This window comes from Anser brachyrhynchus (genome assembly GCF_964034855.1).
Source record: "Anser brachyrhynchus genome assembly, chromosome: 24".
Classification (NCBI taxonomy): Eukaryota; Metazoa; Chordata; class Aves; order Anseriformes; family Anatidae; genus Anser; species Anser brachyrhynchus.
In genome coordinates, this window is record NC_137717.1 from 3,484,727 (window position 1) to 3,508,922 (window position 24,196).

General features: G+C 44.7%; 2 protein-coding genes across 10 annotated transcripts in view; both read right to left on the reverse strand.

Annotated features, from left to right (window-relative positions):
- LOC308182503 (uncharacterized protein) overlaps window positions 1-7,225 on the reverse strand; it is a 68,225-nt gene extending 61,000 nt beyond the window's left edge. Inside the window, exon 1 of one of the 2 annotated variants that reach the window (XR_013941839.1) lies at window positions 5,713-7,225. Coding sequence is in view for 1 of the 2 variants with exons in the window: in XM_080567308.1 (XP_080423434.1) it covers window positions 1,740-1,786 (47 nt within the window). In the remaining variant the exon portion in view is untranslated. Of the gene's footprint in view, window positions 1-1,739; window positions 4,378-5,712 lie in introns of those variants that run through there. The other variant, XM_080567308.1, reaches the window with a different exon arrangement.
- An 18-nt stretch (window positions 7,226-7,243) lies between these two features.
- Window positions 7,244-24,196, reverse strand: part of LOC308182510 (uncharacterized protein) — a 92,012-nt gene continuing 75,059 nt past the window's right edge. For 7 of the 8 annotated variants that reach the window (XR_013941841.1, XR_013941842.1, XR_013941843.1 and 4 more), the window contains 8 exons: window positions 23,707-23,844; window positions 21,818-21,935; window positions 21,342-21,392; window positions 19,612-19,815; window positions 14,357-14,540; window positions 11,638-11,751; window positions 11,352-11,496; window positions 7,244-7,445 (listed from right to left, as the gene is read on the reverse strand). The gene's annotated coding sequence lies outside the window, so the exon portion shown is untranslated. Of the gene's footprint in view, window positions 7,446-11,351; window positions 11,497-11,637; window positions 11,752-14,356; window positions 14,541-19,611; window positions 19,816-21,341; window positions 21,393-21,817; window positions 21,936-23,706; window positions 23,845-24,196 lie in introns of those variants that run through there. The other variant, XM_080567319.1, reaches the window with a different exon arrangement.

The following is a 24,196-nucleotide window of genomic DNA, read 5'->3' on the forward strand; positions in this document are numbered from 1 at the left end:
GGGCTGGCTGTGGAACCAGGAGGGCTGGCGAAGGACAGTCTGCTCAGCAAGACTTCAGGTAGCTTCAGCTCCCGGCATGCTTCTGAGATGCACACGCTTTGCCTGACTCCCCTCCCTTCTTCAGACCTACGGACAGGACTCAGAGAGAGCTGAAGGGGGGGTGGGTGAATAAAAGATCTCTATGCAAAAGAACAGGCTGAGTTAACACTGATGTTAACACACGTTAAAAACGGACAAATGTTACATATGGTGTATATAAGTACTTTAACAACACAGCGCTATTAATAATGCCAGTGACAGTAACCCCTCCAAACTTAGGAGGATATTTTTCTTCCCAAGCAGGAGACAAAAACTGCCGCAGATGCTGGCTGCTGAGGCTGGGGCACTGAAACAGTAAGGACAAATGACGCATCACCAGAGATGCTGTTCTATTAAAAGGTGTTTCCACTCTTCAAATGGAGCTGTGTATTAAAATTCCAGATTCACCTGGTAATAAATTATGTTGTTTAAAGACAAATATTACACCTTTTGCAAACTCTGAAGGGAAAGGAAGTAAGGCTGGACAGGCAGACCCCTGCTGAGTGCTGCTCTGGCTCTCTGCCATTCCCTGACTGACAGCTGATAATTATCTTTGATTTAATGTCACTTAATGTTCTCTCCCCCACCCCAAGCACCTTGGTTATTCTCTTCCTGTACTGACATATGCTAGGAAAAGGAGGGTTTGTGAAGAAAAGGCAAAAACGAATATACTCCTTCAGCAAGCTACAGAGAAAACGCCAATTTTATTTACCTATGAAAAACGTTAAACATTCTGCCAGATAAGAAAAACTACAATTTAAGCTTTAAACTTTAAAGAAGAGTGTAAAGCATAGGTAAATGCCTTAGATATAAATGAATGTAGGCAGGGTTTTTTTGTTTGGTTGCTTTTTTACTTGCAGACCAGCAGCACTGAGCATTCCTAACGCTCAGTTCTGGAATCTGGATGCCACCACACACAATGCAATAAATACTATTACTGCTGGTTAGTACACAAATACTGGGGTAACCAGAGACAAGAGAGCAAAATTCAGAGAAATGTAGCTTAAAAGTAAGTTCGTTTGCTTTGGAAACTCTCAAAGAGAGAGATTTCACCAAGAAAACTAATGTAAAGCCAGAGCTGCGTTTCCTTTGTGACAAATGGACAGACGAAGGCACCATTCCAGCACTGACGTAGTACTGAATGCACTGGGGAAAGAAAGCAGGAGAGACTTACATGGAGCCGTGCAGAGGGATCCCTTAATACTGCCATAAAACAAAGCATAATTTGATCTGTCCCTTGGTGCTCCAATCTCCCCCTCCTTTCCCAGACCCCAGCCTCAGCTAACAGCAGGCTCACTCGGGGACACGTCTGTGCTCCTGCGAGGAGGGTGCTGAGCTCTCGCTCTCCGTGAGGCTGAGCAGCATCAGTCCTCACACCCCTCCCATGGGTCAGTTGGTGACAGCACTTTCTCCACCTATAACCTCTTCAAATTTGTGTTTCTTCTCAGCACAGGGCTTAGCACTCCCCTCTTATCTGTACGCTAGGACATGAGAGCTTCTACCTCCTTAGCCAGTGTTCTCCTGATCTCAGCATTACACCGCAACTCTGTCTTCTTTTGCCAAAGTCCATGAAGTGCCACGGTGCCGTTCTACGGCCCATTTACCTCTTATGGTATTACAAAAAGTCTCCAGAAAAAAAAAAAACAAAAAAACTTTTGTACCTGTGCATCAAAGAAAGTGGAAGGCACGCCTGCTTCTCCCTTTGCATGAGGATCTGTGTTCGCTGATGGCATCTTTTATAAACACATCATGTATTCCACCTAAAGGTGCTGTGCGCTCAGAAAGAGCCAAATATATTAGCATTCTTCAACCATAACTTTTGAAGTCGGCATTTGACTATTTTTGCATTTCTTCCAGGTTGTAGTTAGACAACTCCTAATTCTATGGGGAGAGCAAAGACTATAAAATGCCAGAGCTTCACTCCGCTGAAATAACATTAGCGAAATATCAAGTCCTTTATGATGTCATGAGGGATTCCTTAATGTGACTATAGCCTCCTAATGACATCATAAAAAACAACTGCAACATCAGAAAACAGCCAAGGGTCATCAATCAGCCCATCCTCTCTCCTACTCACCAGGGGCAGCAGCCCAACTTGCTCCTATCTGCTTTTTACGATCGGTGCTGTCCGCTGAATAGCACACAGAGAAGAGACTAATAATCATACAAATATCAGGGAGAGCGGTCAATCATCACCTGAAATGTTCAGTACACCTGAGGGAAATTCGGGTGCCGCAGCCTGAAGAGTCTGCAAGTTTAGCATGTAGAAGAGACGACGTTACTGCCTTAGAGGTGACCCGGCGCTCTCCGGGCAACAGGCAACACCAGTTAGCAATGCAGTCATTTTTAAAATGTGCAGAGAACGGGACTAAAAATGAATTCTTTGGTTGCTCTCCTCATCCTCTAGCCCTCAGCAAAAGATTTTTCCGTGCTGCCCAGACACCCATCTGCACATCCTATGTTACAAAGACCGGGCTGAAAGAAGCCTTTGTGCTGTCGAACTGAAATGGGTGACAGTCCCATCGAGATGCAACGACTGCCAAATCCTCTGGTAGGAATGGAAACAGCCTTCCCCATTTGAAAATGCGATTCCTCAAAGCTAAAGCCTCATTATACTCTCTTAGGAGTACTTGGAAGTTTTCCAGGGTTGGGGACCTCTTAAGGAGTTCCCCAGACTCTTAGAAAAAAAAAAAAGAAGCGCCAGATACTGTGGTCTACTGTGGTCTCTAGATGTTTCACAGTCTCTCTTGGAAGGTATTTAAAATGGAGCTTCTGCCAGCAGTGCTGACCAAAGCAGAGGGTCCTTTTGCTGGATGAAAAGGGAAAGGATCTGGATCCTTACCTTGTCCTTCACATTTTTACAAATGCTCATGCAGCCTGCTCCTGAGCAGGGGGCTACATCCATCCCACCTAGCCATCCTGAGGCATGACTGCTGTTGAGAAATATTAACTTTTCCAGGCTTGGATCCTAAGAGGTAGCCAAGAACAGGGGCACGCTGTGCTAAGCACTGAGCAGAGCAACAGAGAGCGCTAGGTAATGAGGTACAAGAACTTCTGTACCTGGGGAGAAGTGTAAAATAGGCCAGCAGAACTAACAAGCTGGTGGAAACAAGCAGCATAATGCTGCCATAACTTAGGTAACGGAGGAAATTCAATGCAACATAAATAAATACGAAGGGCAGGAGGGGACTCCCAAGGAAAAGGGTAAGACGTGCTCAAGAGGAATGAAACTGAGGTGCAAAGACCTGCAAGGGAAGGAGGAAGAGGAATGACACAAAATTAACCAGCACAGGGCAGTAACAGTCCAACCTGCAGAAAATCTTTGGGATGACTGCAAGCCCTGGCTTGGCTTATGGTCTGCAGCCCCCCGCCTTGCTCTGCAGCCCCCCGCCTTGCTCTGCTCTGCAGTTTTCCAACAGGAGGCAGGAGGGGAATGAGCCCTCTGTACATGCACGTGCAGCCTGGCCAGACCACATCTTCCCAGCTTCATCTGCTGGGGATCAACGGCACACAGAGCTCCCTTCTCTTATATGGGCTTCCGAGTCTTCTTCTATACAAAGCAGAATTGCAACTCCCAGAAAAAATGGTCAAGAAGTTTCTCATACTCTAAAAATCTGCCCAGACGATAACCTCACCCTATGGAAGCGTTCCTGAAGCATTAACGAGGAGTACCCATTACTGCAGTGCTCGCTGCACGGCAGGCTTCTCTCCTCTAATCTCCTAGGCGATCTGTGAGATAGAAGCAGATTCTAAGCCACCAGAACAAGGCTGACTTACTTCCCTTTCCAGCACTGCCAAAGATTCAAATGCTTCAAAAAGAGTACGGCATCACGATCCTCAAAGTCATTAACAACTGCGTTAAATTTTCAATTCAGCTAGCTCAGCCCCTTGGGCAACATTGTAGGGTACTATTTACTGCCTGCTTAGGGCCACACTGATCATTTTCAACATCTCTCTGAAGCAATTCTGGATGAATTCTTTTCACGACATTGGTAAATTAGCAATACTTTCATACCGAGAATCTCTTCATGGGAGAGAGAAAGCAATACACTAGGCAAAGCAGAGAAGGGCCTTCCTGCCATCGCGCGGGGCACAAAAGATGTTACAAACTCCCTTGGATAAAAGCAGTACGTTATTTCACATTCAGTGAAACCACAACTATATCAAAGACTACTTTATCACTTACATTCCCAAATAATCAGAATAAGTTAAAAATTTTCTGCACGCCTATTCTAGACAAAGTTATATAGTACAAATTAACCAGCTCAGGGGGCACTCCGCTGGTTGGAGCAGATCTGAGCCCACCTCTGTCTGCCGTAAGGGCATTCTTCAGTCCTCCTCTAAAACTTCATGTAAGGAGACAGACTCGGTGAGGGGCTGATGCAGGCTAATGCATGCACAGAACAAGGCTGTTTCAGAACGTGCACTGATCAGTCTGATGCTGTGACGCAAGCCAGACTGACCTTCTTAAATCCAAAGTATAAGCCAGCGGGAAATCAGCTCTTTTCAGACAGTGCCTGACCCCTCCGGACTCTGCCCATTTGGGCTTCCTTTTTATTTTCCAACATTCAGCAGTTGCTCATGCCGATACCCAGAATTCATTTTTTCTTTTCTGCACTACATGGCTGCTATTTCCAGAAAAGGACGTGGAACAACTTCCGTTTCAGAAGGGAAAACCAAAATGTTATGCAGCTGTGTAAAACTGCTAAGTACCTCGTCAGTACTCGTAACAGAGAACACCAGCCTCAGAAGTCACAGAACCTCTTCTTCATCAATCCCCACATTTGGAAGCACTGGGAAAAGGAATTTGCTGCACCTCTGAAATAAGCTGAAGCTGGAGCTTGTCTCTTAGCTCAGCAGCCAGAGTGCCCTCGAGCTCTCTGCGACTGAGCCCTCTCAGAGGCACGCAGGGCAGAGCCATCACCAGCTCTGTGTTTCACCTGCTCCACTGAGCAGCTGCAGGGAGAAGTCTGTTTTCACAGATGAATTCTTATTAGAAGGTTGTGTTCTGACTTTATTTCAAGGTTCCTGCATCTCAACCCAGCCTTTGGAGGAGCACACAGCACCCTTCCCCTCTCCTTTGCGCATCCTTCAGTAGCTGCAGAGAGATCTTAGGGGCAAACGAGGCAACAGCCCAAAGACCAGCTCCTGTGGAGGTCAAGTCAATTAAATCAAGCAGAAATGAAAGTCATCCAATTACTGGGGGAGGGAGCAGCTCCTCCACTACCTTTTCCTGGGGCTCAGAAGAGCAGCTTGTATCATCTCCTTGCTCCTTGCAGAGCCCTGCTGCCTGCCGCCTGGTGAGCCCCGTCCATGCCGATTCCCCATGCCCAGCGCTCTCTGGGCCCGTCGTTTCTGCTCCCCCTTCAGCTAGCAGATAGCAGAACGCCCTCCCTTTCCACTTGGCTGTTTCTCAACATGAGGTACAACCAATTTGGATGTATTTTAAGCACTGTTCTCAGCAGAAGCTGCTCTCAGCAGAGCCAACTGAACGTGGGCTGAGCGCTGATCAGCCAAGCCCAAGGGTCTGGCTGACCCCTGGCCGCACACCGTGTCCCTGGATTTCTTTATGCCTTGCCATTAACATTCTCTTAATTTCAGTCTTGTAGCACCAGTCGGCGACTGCCAACCCACCAAGCCTGAGGAGGTCGCACACTTCCAGTCCTGATGCTGCACAAACTCTCTTCCTCGGGATTTCTTTCAGCTTCTTTCTTTTGTTCAAAGCAGCAGTCCTATGCTCAACGGTGCTCTCAATTCCTTAATTTAGGGATACCAGAGCCCGTGCAGATCGCTTACAAGTCAGCATGGAGTACAGAGAAAAGGAGGGGGCAGTGCTGCTGGCATTGTGGATAAACAAGATATTCAATAATTTTAATCTCAGTGTAACTCTGCTATTTCCAGATTACATAATCCCACTCTTGCAAGAGGGTTATTTGAGCAGACTGTCACATTAAATGAATGCATTTGCTGCATATGTTAATTGCAGTAGAAAGCTGTTAAGCAAATCAGCTTGTTGCACCAAAACGTTATTCTTTTAGCAGGTCTGTTCCTTTCATGGATCTCCAACTCCCAGGCCATGCTCCTTCAGAATGCACATTTCAGTTTGAGGCACAGAAATGTGCTCACTGAACTGATCAATTTTTTTATCATGTTGACTCTCGGTTAAATTTTAAGGCATGCTGTGCCACAGAAGTCAATTCTTTTTAACAGGTTTATTCTACAGCAAGATTTCAATGGAAATATTTGAAACCATACACGGAGAAGGGCTAACAAAAATGTATTTTCTTAACAGATATAAGTATTAATAAATTGTGCAGCTTTTTGTCTGGCACATCCCACTCTCATACTAGCCACTTACTCAGTTCTTTTTATCACTTACTTCAGAGTCTATTTCTGTGAAAAAGCAGCTGTGTTACAACCTTAGCAATCTAAGCATTGCTAATAGTTACTATTTGTTATGTAATAATAACCCCTTAGCTGCATGCTTTTCTTAAAAAAATTTGGGGTTTGGATCACATATTTTTGATTCAGTGAAAAGAAGAGTACATGTATACAGGGAAGTAATGCTGGTATCGTGGTGCTTCTAAAATTCGCACTTTTAGGTTTCCTTAGGCTAGCGAAGGAGGCTGAAATAAAGGAGCACCCTAAGCACATCTGAGTATACACAATCTTCCGACACTCAGTCCCCAAGTCTGCTCTTTATTTTGTGAGATCTAGGAACAGCTGGTTCATTTCACATGCAAGATAGGAGCATCAGTGGTAGAAATAGCGAGCAGATTGTAAATGGACTGGTTTTAAAATGGTCATTGGCCTCTCTTCCTCCAGAGAGGTACAGAATATCAGCTTTTCATGTGCAAAGCTAAACACTGATTAACAATTCCAGTCATGAATGTCCCAGCCAAGAGCCAGTCCAGGGTAGCTGAGGGCACTTTTCAAGGGGAAAAGGAAGTTTCTCTATTTATCTCTGACTTTTTAAAAAGGACAAATCTGATCTTTGGAAGCCTAAATTTGCACATTCTAACTTATGCCCAAAGTTTAAAAATAAAGCAGAAATGTGTCCAAAGGCATATTCCTGAGATTCTTCACGGGATCAGAAAAAAGCCACAGATGTATGTGCACCATGCATCAAGACACATAAGAAACGACATGGCATTCTTACCTGCGATAGCTTCCAAAGCTTTCTCCGTCTATATTTACGAAGTTTTGTTCCATCTGTCATCCCAGCAAAATTATGTTATTTCTGTTTTTGGGAAACTTCTGCATCCATATCATTTCACTTGCTTATCAGTATCTCAGTCACACCTGTGCAGTGCTGTCAACCATGTCCTGAAGGCACAGGAGAGCCTGAGGTATTCCTGCAATTAGAACTTGCAAAAATAAAAAATAAAAAATGTACTGATAAAATCCCAAACTGACTTTGTTCCCCCCGAGAGCAGCCAGGAAGACCCCTCCAACAGAAACCACCCCACTGACGCCAGCAGACCTGGTCTCAGGGAGATCAACCAGGTCAAGGTCACGTAATTACTTCTCAGAGCAGAAACACATTGCAGAGAGCATTTGCAAGCAGTTTTATTTCTCCTTTTGACCACCTCCACATACTGTCAACGTCCATCTGCACGTCAGGTGAAAGTCAAGTTAAACTGCATGTAAAGAAACTAAGCAAAGCAAGCTCCTTCTACAAGCAACCTGCAGGAAAGTGTTTCCTTGAAGTCCCTCTAAGCGAACCATGACAAAATACAGAGCCTTACGATCTGCAGAGCTCTGTGCTTGATAGCCATACGCTGCTGAAGTCCTACACACATAAAACGGAAGCATTAAAAAAAAAAGAAAACAGCTACAGGGAGTGCTGGAGCCATGATCTGGGGAGTAAAAGTGGGCTAAACTGGCAAGTGAGGAAAACAGAGACTCGGGAAGGTGTACGAGTTTCAGAAATCCAGCAAGGCCTCTCAGCAGGGCAGCTCCGTGTAGGCAACATGTACGCTATCAGCCAAAGCACAAAATGAACCACGACTCAGCTCCGTCAAGTGAGTCTCTCTGTAGCTGATCTTATCTCAGCGTGAAGTCTTCCTCCTACAGCAAACTTGGCTCACCAGACAGCTAATCCCACTAACCTAGGATGAGAAAGACTGGGAGATTCTTATCCACGATGAGCACCATCTACCTCGGGCTACAGAGCTTCACTGAAGTTCATCTTCTCACAGCTCCGAGTCTGGCCTCTGCACCAAAATCACGGGGCAGCTTCGCTGCCCTGGCGCCCTGCGGCGTTACCTCCAGCAACCCGATCAAACTTCAGTTTGCTCTGAGGGGGGGCCTAAACCAAACGCTTCCAGAGGTCCCTTCCACGCTGAATTAACCTGTTTTTCTGTGATTCTAAGGTAGCCAAACAGGTGCTCCATAAAAAGGGACAGACCACGTTGTGATGCCACGTCCCTACTCGAGGGACAGTTTCCTTGTGAGCCAAGCTAACTGTCAGCTTCAATCCAAAGAGATCTGGTCATTAATGTAATTTAATAATTTAACCGATGCAATTAGACATCTGACTGACACGTGATCCCTTCAGAACCACCTTCTGCTCCGCGAGTATGCTGTCTCCTCCACACAGCCCCACAGCTGCGATCACATTGAGCATCAAGTGAGGACAGAATTTAATTGCAAAACCTCCCTGGTGTGCCTCGGGCCATGCGCTTGGACACGTGCTGAGGCCCCGTCCCGCGCCGCCAACCACAGCACTGGCAGGGCACCATCGTCGTACATAACACCGGGCCTGCTTCTGAGCCACGTGGAGCTCCAGTTCAACAGAGACAGACCTGCTGCAGCCAGGGGTGCGGGGCACTGAGCTTCGTCAGGCTCGGCAAACTTCATGGGGGAGTCTCCCCGGGCACCCTTCTCTCGGTCTTTCCTCAGCTGCGTTGAACATTATTTCAAATGCAGAACTTAAAAGTGAAAAATGCCAGGCAAGCTCCGTGAAATAGGTTTCAGGAAGTTCTCCGTCCCTTCCCACCTTCACCTTACCCTGTATTTCTAAATCCATTCTGAACTCGTTGTCAGATGTCTGGTGGGACTGCTCTCGATGCTGTGTGGAGAGCCTGGCCAGTCACATTTCTGTGTAAAACCTTTCACTTCACACAACCATTCCCACGGAATAGTTTTTTGAGGTCATTCTTGTGCTAGTTTTATTGTGTATGGAAAACTCGAGTTAATGATACCTGGTCTGTGGCTCTCCCCTTTACAAGGCCCAGTGACTCAGATCTCAGCCAGACGGTGCAGGAACTTTTGCCCAAGCTCCAGACCCGGGGCGATACCTGCAGTTAGCGCAGCAGACTCCGCACCGTGCTGAGCTGACCTCACGCCTCAGGTACCACCTCCTCCAGGGAGCAGGAGGGGCACATGTGTTAGCAGCAGGAGGACCTGACAGCAATGTTATATGCATTCAATGATGGAGTTGTTGGTTCTTTTTTTCCAGACTTTGGACTCATCATTGCAGCTGTAGCTCATCATGAGCACACCTCAAGTGCATCTCCTACCTTAGTGCTATCGGAAAGGAATCCAGCTCACGTACACCGCGACCACCTCTAGATGAATGCCAAGACAGAGCTGTAGACAGCCAGATCTCACCCAAAAGCTCACTGCTGATCCCAGCCGAAACCCTAAAGCTGCTGCGCCGTCAGAGACCAACAGGTTTTTTGCATAAATTGCCAACGTGGGTTTGAATGCTGCTAGGGCCTGTCCTCTGACAGCACTTTTTGAAACGTGGATCAGCCAAAAATGCTTCCACAGCTACAACCGCTGTACTGCCGGGGTACTGCACGACGTGCAGCTGTGGCCATTACGGTGAGCAGCTGGCCACCTGGAGCCTTCCCATCGCATAATGTCCACCTTCCTGGTCAGAAAAAGCATCAATTACAGGTTGGAACGACTCATTACTGCTCCCTAAGTAGAAGGAAACTCAGAAGAACCTTTCCACAATTCAAGGAAATAAAATCCCTCTGCCATTACTACGGTTTATTGGAGTTCCTAAGACAAAGAGATGCCTGAAAAGGATAAAAGGACATGAACAAGGAGCAAAGCATATCCAGAAGAGAAGAGGAAACAGTGTTAAAATGTGGGAGAGTAACCGGATAGAATTCCTGGTGAGAAATACATTTTTATTTATAGGAATAGTATGTTGCAAAATCTTCCTCATTCTTGAGAGCTTGCTTCCAGAGCAGCACATGGGAAGCTGAGGATCATTAAAAGTTTCTGCCCACAACGGGGCATCTCCTGTTGAGGTGCAAAATATAAATTGGTCTGCGACAGTAGGAGAGGCAGCAGGAAACGAAATACCCACCACTGGGTGTTTGGTATTCATGTGAGTCGTGCCACCCCCATCTGTCCTTGACTTGTACCATCTTTTTAGGGTTTTTCCTCTGACTTCTCATTAGGTTAAACTGTTATTTGCGTTCAGAATCAAAGAAGGAAAACCGAACGATAGGAACAGAAATTATTTTATGTTACTCTGCATATGTAGGACTGCAGAGGGTGCCAAGTCCGAGCAGAATCGAGAAGCTGGACTGCAAATCCCCTCTGAGATCCTACTCGCAAGGCTTCTGCTCTACCTACAAGCAAAAAGCACAATCCTCCACTGCACCAGAGATCAGAGAAACACAGCTGTATGTGGTTAGACAGGATTTAAGGTCTACAAGTATATGTTAGACAAATATGTATTTCAGGGAATTTTTCTCTCTGCTGCCACAAAAGGTTATTGCTGACAGCTGTGTATGAGAAATTATAGTGTGTGTAGCAATCTTAAGGACACCACATGAAATTGCATTACAGCTGTGATGGCAAAAAAAAAAAAGTGACTATTTTTCTGATGGAGCCTATTACACAGGACTTCAAGTCGTGTTAAAAAATACTGTCAGTCTCGGATTTTCCTACTGCTTCAACTGGCAAAAATCTAGCCAAACTGAAAGAACGAAGATGACAACTGCAGCAATCCTGAAAGCCTGTTCTCAGAGGGAAAGTTGCACGCTCTCCTAATGCCTACTCACATGCCCTAAACCCTTAGTTCAGCTTCTGCAGTAAGCAAAGCAAACGGGACATGTGATTACTTCTGGTTTCCTTGCTTTTTAGTAAGTGAGCCTCTCGTGTGACTTGTTGACAGAAGTGAATGATACGATCAAGAGGTAACACTCCCTCCACCTCAACTGGGAACGTCTTATTGTTTGGGAAATTCATTACATTAGGAAGAAAAGTGTGTACTGTGGGTCAGGAGATGGATTGTACTCAGATACCTGTGCTTTGTTTCCAAACAAACAGATTCTCTCCATGCTGTTGAACGTCACTTGAGCTTCAGGTGTCCCAGTTTCCCACTCTTTGCTCACTGTCGAGCTCTCACTTCAGGCAAACACAGCACCCACTTGCCTTTGCCTCGAGGCACTAGTGTAATATAAAATAAATATTAATAACAATTAAGAGTGCTTGGACATGCAAGGTTAACTGTGGCCTGCCTCTGGCTGTCATGAATATGAACTTTGCAAATTTGTTCACAGAAACTAGAGTTATGTAAAGCTGCCATACCCAACACGCAGTTAGCGAAGACACGCAGCCCGGGCAGCAGCAACGGCATCGCTCTTCCAGACTTGCATCCCCTGTGCCAGCTTCGCAAGGTGATTTCTCTTCACGCGCTTTGTTCTGTATGTTAAAAAAAAGGCAAACACTACGGTATAAGAGCTACCGGGAACGTCTCTGTCGACGTATCAGTTTATGTCAAACTAAAAACTCTGAATTCGTGCCAAAAATAAAGTCAAATGCCTTAATGGAGGTATTCATAATCTGTGAATAAAAGTAAAAGCTAATGCCATTTTGCCTTTTATTGGTGTCAGTAATCAGCATTCTCTATATGCAGATGGCAAAAACCTGATAAGCCTTTATGTGATTATTAGTGAATCTAGATCGGATATGGGCATCTTATTCAAAGGAGTCTATAAAATTGTTGATACTGTCTGCCCTTTTCTCCTTATAAACATTTGTCAATTCACTCCCCATCTGCTGTTCTGTGTATACACATGCCCAGGCTAATGTTAGCTGAGGCTGCAATATAGCTATGTTAAATAATTTTATCTGATTTGTTGGATGATGGTATTTCTAATGGAAAACAACATGGTAATTTCAGAATGTTACTGATTAGATGAAAATGATATTGCATCAAAGTTACTTCCTTAATTTATTCTGAAAAAAACAAGAAGGATTTCTCTATTAAGATGCTTAATTAAAATCTATCTCTCTCCATACAAAATCTATACTTCAGGTCCTGCATGTCATGTCTGAAAAGAACAAAGGCTGATTAGCATCTTTTACACTCTGCTTTTCTTTATGTCACTTATACATTCATTACAGCAATTCCAGCCAGGTTTGGAGGGTCTGAGAGAAAGGGCGCTATTGTACGGACTGGCTGAGCAAAGGCAGAAGAACAAAAGAATGCAGCTGAGCTTTTTAGGCTTCCAGAGAAAATGGGGGGAGTGGTTGGAGTCCAGATGGGCCTGGGGGTGGGGTACGGTGGGGAGATTTTAGGGCAGCAAACAGTTACTCCTTCCAGGGAATCCGAGAGGAACACAATGCATAAATAACAACACAGGAACTGAGGCTGAACTCCAGCTGCTCCGTCGCTCTCACAGATTTTCAGGATTCCCTCCTAAACTTAAAAGTGAAATAGGAAGAAGGCGATCTGGGCATCAGCGGTACGGCACACACAGACGTGCATGCACAGAGATGCACACAGGCACACGCTCTTGCAAAAGGGTAGTAAGAACTGCAAGAGCAAAAATGAAATTCCAGCTCTTTCAGTGAAGGAATGAATTACACGTTGCTGACTTGCAAAAAAAAAAGCCTTCCTCGCCTTTAGTGCCTCTTTCTTTAACATATTACGTACAGAGAACTCTGAGATCTCTGAGTACGGGAACTTTCCATCTTTCCTGCTCCTGAAAACTGAAGTTTGCATCAGCCCAAATATCTACTTTATGGGATGTGTTTGCACCTTTCAGTTGCAAACCAAGAAGATGTTGGTTTGAAATAGAAAAGGCATATATTATAAGATCCTTAAAATATTGTTTTATACCATATCCTAAACAAGACAATGAAGTCCTAGCAATTCTATATGTGTTATTTGCATCTGTGGAAAGGAAAATAATGAGGTAGTTAGCTGCATGTTGGGCAGAACATCTGGTGAAAACCCGACACTCGCTCTCACAGAAGACCTAGTTCTGTTTTTGTTCTCTATGGCTGCAGTGGGACAAGCCTTTTGCAACCACTGCCATTTTCAGTGCCACACAATAGACTCACCATCAGCTCCTCTCCGCTGCTACACCTCCGCTGAGGCTGAGACCTAATGGCTGGCTCTGGGAGCAGCACCCGTGAAGCCCCACTCCCTGTACTAACCCCTACCAACTCTCCCAGCAGGATGCCTCTCACAAGCCCCAGGACATCACGAGACATCAGAGTACCCCGGTCTCCCTACCTGAGAAGCGTGTCTGCCAGCTCCCCAGCAGGAAATTTGGGGAGGATTTGGAGGAGAGCTAAAGGATGTGCATTCTGCTTGCCTGCCTGGGGTCCATTGGCTTTCTCTCCTCAAGGCTGCTTCCAGCATTCCTGGGATCTCATGCAGAAGCCAGGAGAACAGAAACCTTTTATCTTGTGTTGCACGTGAGCACTAAAACACTGTCAAGGCACGGTGGGCCCAGGGTTGCCATCTTCATTCGAGCTGGAGACAGACTGTTTTCCTCTCCTCTCCGCCTGACCAAAAACCCAAGCCAATCACTTTCCTCTGCTCTCCCCATCAAGAAGAGATAAGAGGAGTGTGAGAAATAGCAGCATAACACTGTGCCCCTTGCAGTGCCCATTCTCTTTAGGTTTACCACTGTAAATGTGCCCCCTCAGCTGCCCTGAGACGCAGGGCTCAGCTCAGGCACAGCGCTGGATGCTGTCCCAAAGGCGCTTAGACAGCTGGAGAAGACCCAAAGATGAGAAGCAAAGAGGGGGATTAGCTTTCGCTAATTCGTGTCAGTGTCATTTAGACCCAGAGCTGCCATTAGCAGCCAAGCTATTCATAAACACAGCCAATCTCCTTTTAGTAGCTTTCCAAAGGAGCTGAAAACACGCTTGGTATCCAAGTCTGGGTGCAACACAGATTGTCCCCAGCCTCCATCAACTCGATTAAGCAACAGCATCAGACAACAGACTTCAATTCCCTTTTTAGATCCAACTAAAATAAACACACGAGACATTTCATTTAAAGTGTTACCTTGTGTTCTTCTCACTTAGCACTCGGGAGACGTGTGAAGAACAGCCGAGCAGGCTGCAGAGCTGTGCAGGTCCCAGGCTGCGCAGGGCACGGATCCTGCTCTGCTCCCCGCCACGCCGAGGGGAGCGGGGCCAGGAGCTGCCGGGGAGCAGGCAGGTGAGAACGGCCAGCACAGGCCACCAGGCTGTTAAATGGAGGAGGACAGGGTTTGGGTGCAGACAATTGTGGCGACGAGAACAAAACAGATGGCCGGAGGAGCAGCAGAAGAAAGACACAAAGAGATGGTTTTTGGAGGACCACTCCCCTGGAATGCCTGTTTTGAGACAAAACTAATATGCAGGAGAGCCCCGCGTACACCTGAATGTGTAGGACCACCCAGCCTCACCCCTGGAAAGTGTATTCTCCAAAGTCTCCTATCCTCAATATACTTACACTTAAAAAAACACGCATGGAGAAGCCGAACAGTCTGTGGCATGGAGTGCATTTGCTCATGTCTCCTACATTTTTCTGTTATACATAAAATAAAACTTTACCACAATACAATGAGCTGCCAAGTGCTGACATCTCCACAACTACAGGCATGCTGGACAGAGTTCCCTGTTTCAGAGACTACAGATTAAGTAGGAAATACACTAATGAGACAGGAAACTTATAAATAGGAGACCATTATACCAAACTATTCAACCTGCTCCTGATGGCTCATTGTCCCACGCAACGCAGATTGTCTGCTTAAAGTGGTCTACATCATGCTGCTCTATGATTTCCTCTGAACACTGCCTGGGAATCCTTCCACAAAGACCCCTTTGTTTGGAAGCACCTACAAAAACAACTTATCATTCTGGATTTTGCTAAACAGTTTGGGTTTGGGAGTTAGAGGTTTTTTGCTTGTTTATTTTTGATCCTAGCCTTTATTAAGCCTCAGAGCTGTGATAGGCTCAGCCTTCTCAGGAGAGATTGGCAACCAGCCCTAAATTGTGTTAGGCAAGATATTTTTTCTGAAATAAGCTAGAAATCGTCAGTTATTTGGACACTGAGGATAATGCCAGCTTTGTCAAATCATCGGAGAGGTGTGCGGTTGCTTGGGGTTCCTTCTGGATGCATAAAGTGATTAGTGGCTTTGGCAGATATCATTTTGTCTGTCTTTTGCCCTCGTCTGATCATCAGCTCTTCCATCTTGCCCTTGCTAATCAGTTTCTCCTTCACGTAATATTTGTGTTTCTCATCCATCAGCTCACTGCTCATAGTCCAGCTGAAGTTACCACCGTTACTTCCAGAGAGGCGCCTTCGTTTCAGCCTCACTCCCGAAGTCATTCCGTCCCATGCTAAAACAACACAGGTGCCGAAACCTGCTGACTTTTTATCATTTTGCCCCAAACAAGAAAACGTACAAAAAGACGGGGAATTGCTCACTTATGTAAGCATCACAACATTACAACCCGCTTTCATGTTTTCTGCGCTTAAAAAAAAGTGTTAGTCTTGCTGGTAAATTTGCTTCCTCTGCTGAGGAGACTCTTTAGCTACCTTGTGTGCACACGGGCTGTTAGGCACTCAAACACGGTATTTAGTCCTGTGCTACCAGCTGCATGTCACGTCTACACCTGCTCTTGGGGCAATCACTGTCATCCAAGCAGCCTCTCTCCTGCTCTTTTGCACTAAAAAAAAATATTCCTACAACACCCAGCACCCATTGGGTTCCCAGGTCTCACTGTAAAGGTGTGGAACAAATGTCTGCAGGGCTGTCTGCATGGCGGTGAGGAGGTATCCGTGAGCTGGAATTTAAAGTAAGCATCTAGAATGCTCCAGCATCCATCTCCTCTGTCGTATTTCCTTTATGTAGACATGTCTCTTTTCAAAAAACTCTTACTACTGAAACATGGCGATGTCTACTTGCTGAATGCTGAGGTTTCTGCTTGCTGTGCTGTTCTAAAGCAGCTGATCAGTCCGAGAAAACCAGGGGCACAAACCCAAGTGCAGGTGCCCATCCCTGACCGTGGTAATTAAGTGGTGTGGACATTTGTACTACCCACGGAGCTCAAGAAAGAATACAAGAAACAGGAATCGGCAACCCAGCTCTTCTGTGGGTGAACATACAGCAAAGGGTTTTCTTTTGACATCAACCAGAATTTCAGGTATTGAATAACTGCAATTATAGCAGCAGTAACATGTACGTAACTTGCAGTTGTATTCATACTGCAAGCACTACACTTGATAAAATAAAGTCATGAGACATTAAGCTGTATACTACACTCAGAATATTCCATGCAATGTCTATCACAGGTGCACATGCCTATAGATACATAAATACAACACCAGAACATAACCCCCAGTAACTGTGCTGTGGGCATTCACAAGCAGCCACACAGGTTCCAACACCTCCCCCGAACCCTCCCACTCTCTGAAGGTAACCGCGTCTAACAGGCTGCGTTACGGACCTCACTTCATTACAGACCTCACTTCATTACAGACCTCACTTCATTACAGACCTCACTTCATTACAGACCGCACTGCATTACAGACTGCACTCCGACACAAACTGACTTCGGTGGGGATTACAGCGACGTTAACATGGTTGCTGTAGTCTAACGACCTGCAGTCTCTAAAGGTATGACGGGCACAGCACGTGATGTATCACTCCTGTTCTCTGAAAGTTAAGGTACCCTGACAAGAAAAAAACTTTGACAGTAACACAGTGTCAGCACAAAGACAGGTGAGTCCTTGCTCACATTCCTGGCCTTCACAGTACAACCCCAGTACCACATAACTCAGAACACAAAGCAAGGGAAGGAAAGAAGCCACCAGAGAAGGCAAGGAGGCAGTCATGGTACTGTTAGTGCCACTCTGCCCCTTCTACTTCTCTAAGACTGGCATCTTCACAAGGAGCCTGACTCTCAGATCTCACACTTGTCTAATTCAAAATCAGGAAAAGTGTGGCCAACAGACACAGTGGTGACAGGCTGTTGAGTATTTTTTTTCCTCATCACTGAAGGGTTCCCTGCTGGTTGTAATCAAGATCCATAAACTCCCAGCGTAAGTCAGTGTGAAAGCTGAGATCTTAGCCTCATTTATTGCTGCTAAATTCAACCAGACGTACACACTCGCTTGTGTCCCGATCCGCTGTGCAAGCCTAAGAACGATGCCCAAGTCACTTGGTTACCTTTCCAGCAGCACGATGCTGTGAAACAAGGCAGGAACTCGAACCCAAGAGACACATAAAAATCAGGCTGGACAAAGCTCTGCACTGAACATACAGTGAAGAAAGATCCTGAACTGGTCTCTAGGGATTAAGCAGAAACACTTAACAGATCTCTTTTGTCTCAACTTACATGACGAAACTTTCAGTTAGCACTTGAGCAAGGTATGACAACAGTCAGAACCTTCCCCCGACAAACACGTACTCTAAAATTCAAGGAATTCACACAGCAATGTAAATGTCCTTTCATTTTCCTTTAAAAAAAGTAGAGTGAAAACAAAAGTAAATGTGTTCAAATTTAAATAAATGTAACACTAAGTTTATCTGAACCTACACTCCCTCACAGACAATAAATTAGCTTAGCTTACCTTACAGATATTAATTTAGTTTAGTTAGGGGACAGCTAATATTGTTGCACTGCATTTTTTTTTACACAAACACATGTAAAGATCAGAACATCTCCTGTTGTCCAATAACTCACTGCTCAGTTAATTGGTTTGTGGTTAGCAAAGTAGCTGTTTCTCAGTGGGGGCTAACTGCATACCAGCTATGAACTTGAAGTAAAGCCAATTATCAGCTAGCAGTAAAGAAACAATCTGTAAAACACCTCAAAGAATGCAAATCTTCATTGTCAGCTGCTGAACGGAAATGCACAAATAGAAAGACCTGCCCTAAAATCAGCTATGATACAGGAGCAAGCGAAGTTAAACTCACACACACACCGCGTCTAAAAACAGGGCTGGAAGTCAAGCAGACTGCCCTAGCTGTAAGCGGTCCGAACACCCTGCTTTTTACACGCAACACAATTCAGAACAAAAAAAGAGTGGAAGACATTAAGGCAGCAGGCGAAGTTTTCTCATATAGAGAAGAAAAATATGTAAAAATCTAGCCTTCCCTCCTCCTCCCAGCAGTAACAGTACACCGAGGAGACAGCCCTCCGAATATTTTCTCTCTCATCACCAACAGGATGCCCTGCTGGGTGTAATCAAGATCCACGAACTCGGGGCTTCAGCCAGTGTGAATGCTGCGCTCCCAGGACTGCCGTGCGTAGCGATCCTCATCTCAGAGCTACGCTTGGCATTCCACGCCAAGGCACTGCTTGTCACTCTGGGCTATCGATTCCTATTTCTAGTTTCATTTTTTTGTTTTTATTTACTTCACATTGGTATAAAGTAGTGAAGCCTTCACCTCAGCTTAAGCCATTTATGTTTCAGTAAATACGGAGTGGGTGACTTAAAGCTGCAAGGCGAAAGTGTTGCACAACCAAGGACTGAGAAAAGTACTCTTGTACCTCACAGCTTTCGTTTGTCCTTATCCTCGACTGCCAGAAATTAAGCTTGTTGGATAGAATTCCGTAGCATCTGAACACCTTTTTTTTTTGTTATAAGCAATCAAGCTGAAATTTTCATGTTATTTGACAACATTTTACCTGATAGTGCACAGTTGCTTTCTTGGAAAATTCAAGTTTCCTTCTTTATTTGCCACGTACATATCACCGTGGTAATTCCTCTTCTGTATATCAATGATTTTCTTTTACACATTTGTTGTTCATACGTTATGTATATCAAAATGTCATTAAATGCCAGGGCAGGAGCAACAAGATAGCTGTATGTACTTACTCTGTGTGATTAATACTGAATGTAATCTTGCTCGTAATATACTTGTGTAATAATTTTACCTGTAAGTTATTACTAATGGTCTGAATATTTTCACTTCAAATTACCCTGAAGATGTCATAGCACTTGCTTACTTCTATTATAAGTCTTTCTATCTGTCATCATTTGTCAGTGGTGTCGAGGCCAGAAAATATTTGTCCATATAAAGAAAATTCCACTTATAACAGTAAATGCTTCTGAAGCTGAAATGGTGCATGCAGTATGCTAACTTGGAGACCTCCAAATGTGGGACTCTCTCTGAAATTAGTGCCTGCTTCTTGGTGTGGAGGCATCAGACGTGAGTTTGGAACAAGAGCAAGAATAACATTCACAGTAAGTACTGTATGTGAGCAACTAAACTACCAAGGCGACCAATTGCACTCACTTCCACGACAAAGCACTCACCGTACCCAGTGCAAGGAGCGCCGCAGCCTTTCCGCCACGCTGGGACTGCAGAGAGCTCCTCCAGATCCCCTCCTGGCTCTTCTCCTCCCAGCTTCACACCAGCAGAGCTGCTCTCTTGATGGTTCTTTTTCACATGCACAGAGTAAGCTTGCCGAGGAAGGCACCATGTTTTCTTCTTTGCTTACGCACAATTTAGCATAATCTGGGTTCTGAGGGAATTAAAAGAAATAAAAATTTGCCTTAGTTTGCAAGGGACAGTCCTTTCCATAATACAATACTCCAAGCAGTGCTTTTGGGAAATACCCTTAAGTTTTCATTTTTCTGCTTTTGCATTTCTGGCTGTCCGTAGTCAGATACATCCCCTCTTCAGATATATTAAGGCTGGTGACTCTTGCTGCCTTTGTGCTAATTTATGTTTGAGTGTTCTGTGATTTATTTGCTCGTTTGAACAACACTGAACAACTAAAAAAAAATAAGAATACCTAAAAATAATACTTTTTTTTTTTTAAAGCAGAAATTGTACAAATTAATTCTACCTTGCTATTTGGCTGAAATGAAACCAAGAATTGCAGTTATGACACAGAATTTCTATGCCCTCGTAAGTCCTTCTCAATGCTCACATCATTTATGAGACCTTGTAGTTTGTGAAGTTGCGTTTAAAAACGAAACAAAACAAAAAACCACACCAAACCCCAGAATATATCCACCACTGGGACCTCTTCAACGAGCCCAGCCTGACTCCTCCTGTTCTCTAAGATCATAACTCTTAGGCTTTTGATTCCCTTAGTCCTGAAACTATAAAAATCTTCTCTCTATAAGGTCTTTTATTGTTATCCACATAGTCAATAGTGTCATTTTCATTCATATCATTCTGTAGGGAAGTTAGAGGAAATGAACCAGACGGAACAGAGCTATAAATAAGACTCAGCTACACTGTTCCCAGTGCAGATTCAACAGCATTCTTTTAAAACCACAAAAGTACAGCTTGGGAATGATGGGAAGTTTTCTTCTCACTCGACTTCTCAGATTAGCTTTCATGCGGTGGCCAGTCTTTATTGTTGACTTATGTGAATTAAAGATGCATTTGCTTAAAACCAGCTCTGCGAGCACAAACACCACAGCAGGCACACATCGCGTGTACACGTTAGCTCACGCTTATGAGAAAAATCTCCAGAATCGTAGAGTTCTTAAGCATAAAGGATTCCGCTTAGAATTATTTCTTAATGAAAAGAACCTTTAGGGTAAAGAGGCAAATCTCACAGCAAATGGATTACCATTGGTTTTCTTAGGGGCTTGGCGTGCAATACAACGGAGTGTTTGCTTCACAGCAAGATCGCAATGTATAATGCTGGTACCTTTTTGTGTGAAATCCTGAAAAAAAGCAAGTGCAAAAATCCACAGGCAGTTCTGCTGTGCTGACAAAACACCGCAAATACCAGCTTTATGTAAATCCTTAGGAACAAAACAGGCCTACTGGTGCTCTGCCAGAGATGCAGGGGCAGCGGCTCTTAAAGCCCTCTTGAGCAGCCTAGCACGAGGGAGCAGGGCTGCCCCCCCTCTGCTGGGTGCCATTCATCCTTTGCATTGGGGTAACCGGATAGGTCTTTAAGTTCCAAGGAGCAGGCTGTGCGTAAACAAAGCATTAATGAAAAAGGGAATGTAATGATCTCGAGAGAAACCTGACAGCACAGCTAAAACCACAGGGGAGCAGCAACAGCAACCCTGAGCATCTCACCTGTAATTAAAGTGCCGAGGAGCCCAGGTACCGCTGCTCATTAATATTCACCTGTAGAAATGGAAGACAGGGAGGCAAACATGGAATGCTAATATTGGGTCCATCCTTTCTCCGTACACACTTGCTTCTTCCTCTCCACATGGGCCAGCAGCGTCTCAGAGCTCAGCCAAACCAAACACGACGCGGCCAGCAGCCACAGGCGAGCCGAAGTGGCCGTGTGCTGTGGAACTTTAAGGCAGGGGAAATTCCTGCTCTTGTTAATTTATTCTGTGCTAAGAACTTGGCATCTAAGGATGAGCCTTGTGTCATATCATGCAGCACCGAGAGACACTCGGGAGATGAACAATGTAAAACAGGAAAGCGCTGCTTGTTGCCCAAGGCATGTGGTAGTTTGTTGCCAGTTTATGTTTCACGCAGGTTGGCTCTGTTAGCTCCAACAACCTAAAAAATCGAGCAGTGAAGCCCACAGCAGATACCTTTGGGAGCCTCACAGTGCTTCAGGAAGAGACTTCTGGAGACTTAAGTCTTAACTGCAGAAGCCAGCGGGAGCAGCTGCCTAAGCCGAGAGCAGAGAGGTTCCCATCACCAGGCTTCCTGCAGGTTAGGAGAAAGGGCAAAACAGGTTAGGAGAAAGAGATCTGAAGAACACAGCTCTGCACACCCATCCATTTCTGATCACGGAACAAATGCTCGTCTCAACAATAAAACTGCCCCAATGGTGGCAAAACACGCAAGCAGCACGCAGGACATTTGTGAAAGGGAAGTGTGGCCCAGGGCAGACAGGCAAGGGGAACAAAACGGGCAGAGCCTGGGGTCTTGGCGGCCTCGTCCCGTTACGTGGCAGGATCAACGCCTCCGGCACACAGCGGCGAGCGTCCTGCAGTGAGGACAGGGGGAGGGATGCCCTTGGATATGCTGAAAGCAAGGCCCCCACTGTGCGCACACAGACGGGGAGCACCCTGCTGAGGAGTGCAAAGGATATTCAGCGAAGATTTTGCCACCTGTGTCCATATAAACAACTCCCTGGTTGCTTTATTTTTCGACAGAAAAACCGTGAGGGATGATGCTATGACTGGAAATCTAGACTGCCTTTTGAGTTCAAGGATTCTGAATTTTAGTTTTTCTCTTATTACCTCTTTTTATGGGAACTATTAACTGCAATTTAAGCCCAAAATGTTAAAAGCAGTATACAGATTTAAGGATTCTTTCATACCAATTAGAAATAATTTCTAGCTGCACTTCAATGAATAGGCTTTTATCTTTTGTTATAGTGGAAAATCACTTATCCACTGTAGCACAGGGCATCTGCATAGATTTGTTTCTTATTATCTTTAATGGTATTGGCAAATACGGAGTTAACACTTTTCTGCTCAATATATTTGCAGTTGTCGGAATACCAGGCTTCTAAGAAAATTACAAGTTTAAGTATTCAGTTAAACCAAAGTTACAACTTAATTAACATATCACTAGAATATTCAAGGCTGATGTCACCTCATCGCTCACGCCGCACTTGGGGGCATAGAGGAGGATCCTCTGAATCGACTCACAAGCAACCTAGAAATACCACGACTGCTATCCCTACCTTGATGGAAAATGCTAACATAGGGAAGGCCAATCCAAGATTTAAACAGAGTTTTGTTTCTACTTTTTTTTTTTTAAGCTTTAAGCTCTATTTGCACCCCTGTCCTGAATGCGTAACTGCACATACCTCAATAATATAAAGCATCATTGATAAAAAAGGCTTAATTATGTAATAGCCAAATTTTAACTGCTTGTACAGGATTCACGAAAAGCAATGTAAAGTATTCACTATCAGGCTATTTCATTGGTGGTCTTTGTCAAACACCAAGTTTAACCTGAAATGGAGAGTTAAATGATGGATTTTTCCCTGTGATTTCTCCATGCTGTCTCCCTGAATTGTCTAGGCAAGGCAGTTTGTGTGGGCTGTGACCTCGCAGCTCTCTGCAGGCCACAAGATCACGACCTTATGAAAATTGTTTCTCTTTTCTCTGTCACTCTGAATCATATTCTTAGGTTAACAGAGAAGAAATTTTAAAGAGAGTGGTCACCATTTTTGGAAAAACAGTCCAACTATCAGATCAGAACAGGAAAGGCAATTTGCCTAGCATTAGCTTCAACGTATATATCGTAAGATCTTTATCTGCTCTAAATGGCAAACTAAAAAAAAGGCTAAATAGTGGCTTGCTTTTACCAGACATTTCTGTACGACAGCTCACATGGCAGCTTTGGATTCCAGCACCTGGAAGATTCTACTGACAGAGAAGACTAAATCACTGAGAAAAAGTGGTTTTAGCATGTAGGAAACTCGGGGTTTAAGCTTCTTTGGAAGTGTCAGCCCACTCACCCGCCTGTGGTCGCTGCCCTGTGTGTGTTGCTCCTGGCCCAGCGCTGCTTCATGTCCACGGACGGCACAAAGTTCTGCAGTGACCAAGACCGTGCAAGTTTGGATCCCGGTCTCTTTCATTCCAGCACCAGCAGAAATCTGGAAAAAAATATACTGATAATAATAATCACAAAAGCTACTCATAATTGGTGTGGTTCTCAAGGTGTCTGCCACCTCAAACAATAAAATCAATGTTTTACACCCAACAGCTCTTTGGAAAAAAAAAAAACAAAAAAAAACCAAAGAAAAACCTTGGGACACTCCATTAATGTTAATGTAGCTATATTAACAGGATTCGCCCCAAAACCTTTGACTGTATTCTGAAGGGAAAACTTGTATTATCAAGTACTGTTTCTATCTTTATTAGCTTTTTTCTTTATTAGCTCTACTCTTTTTTTTTTTCAGCTCCACTTCAGTGACTACATATAGTCACAGAAATTTATTTTACATT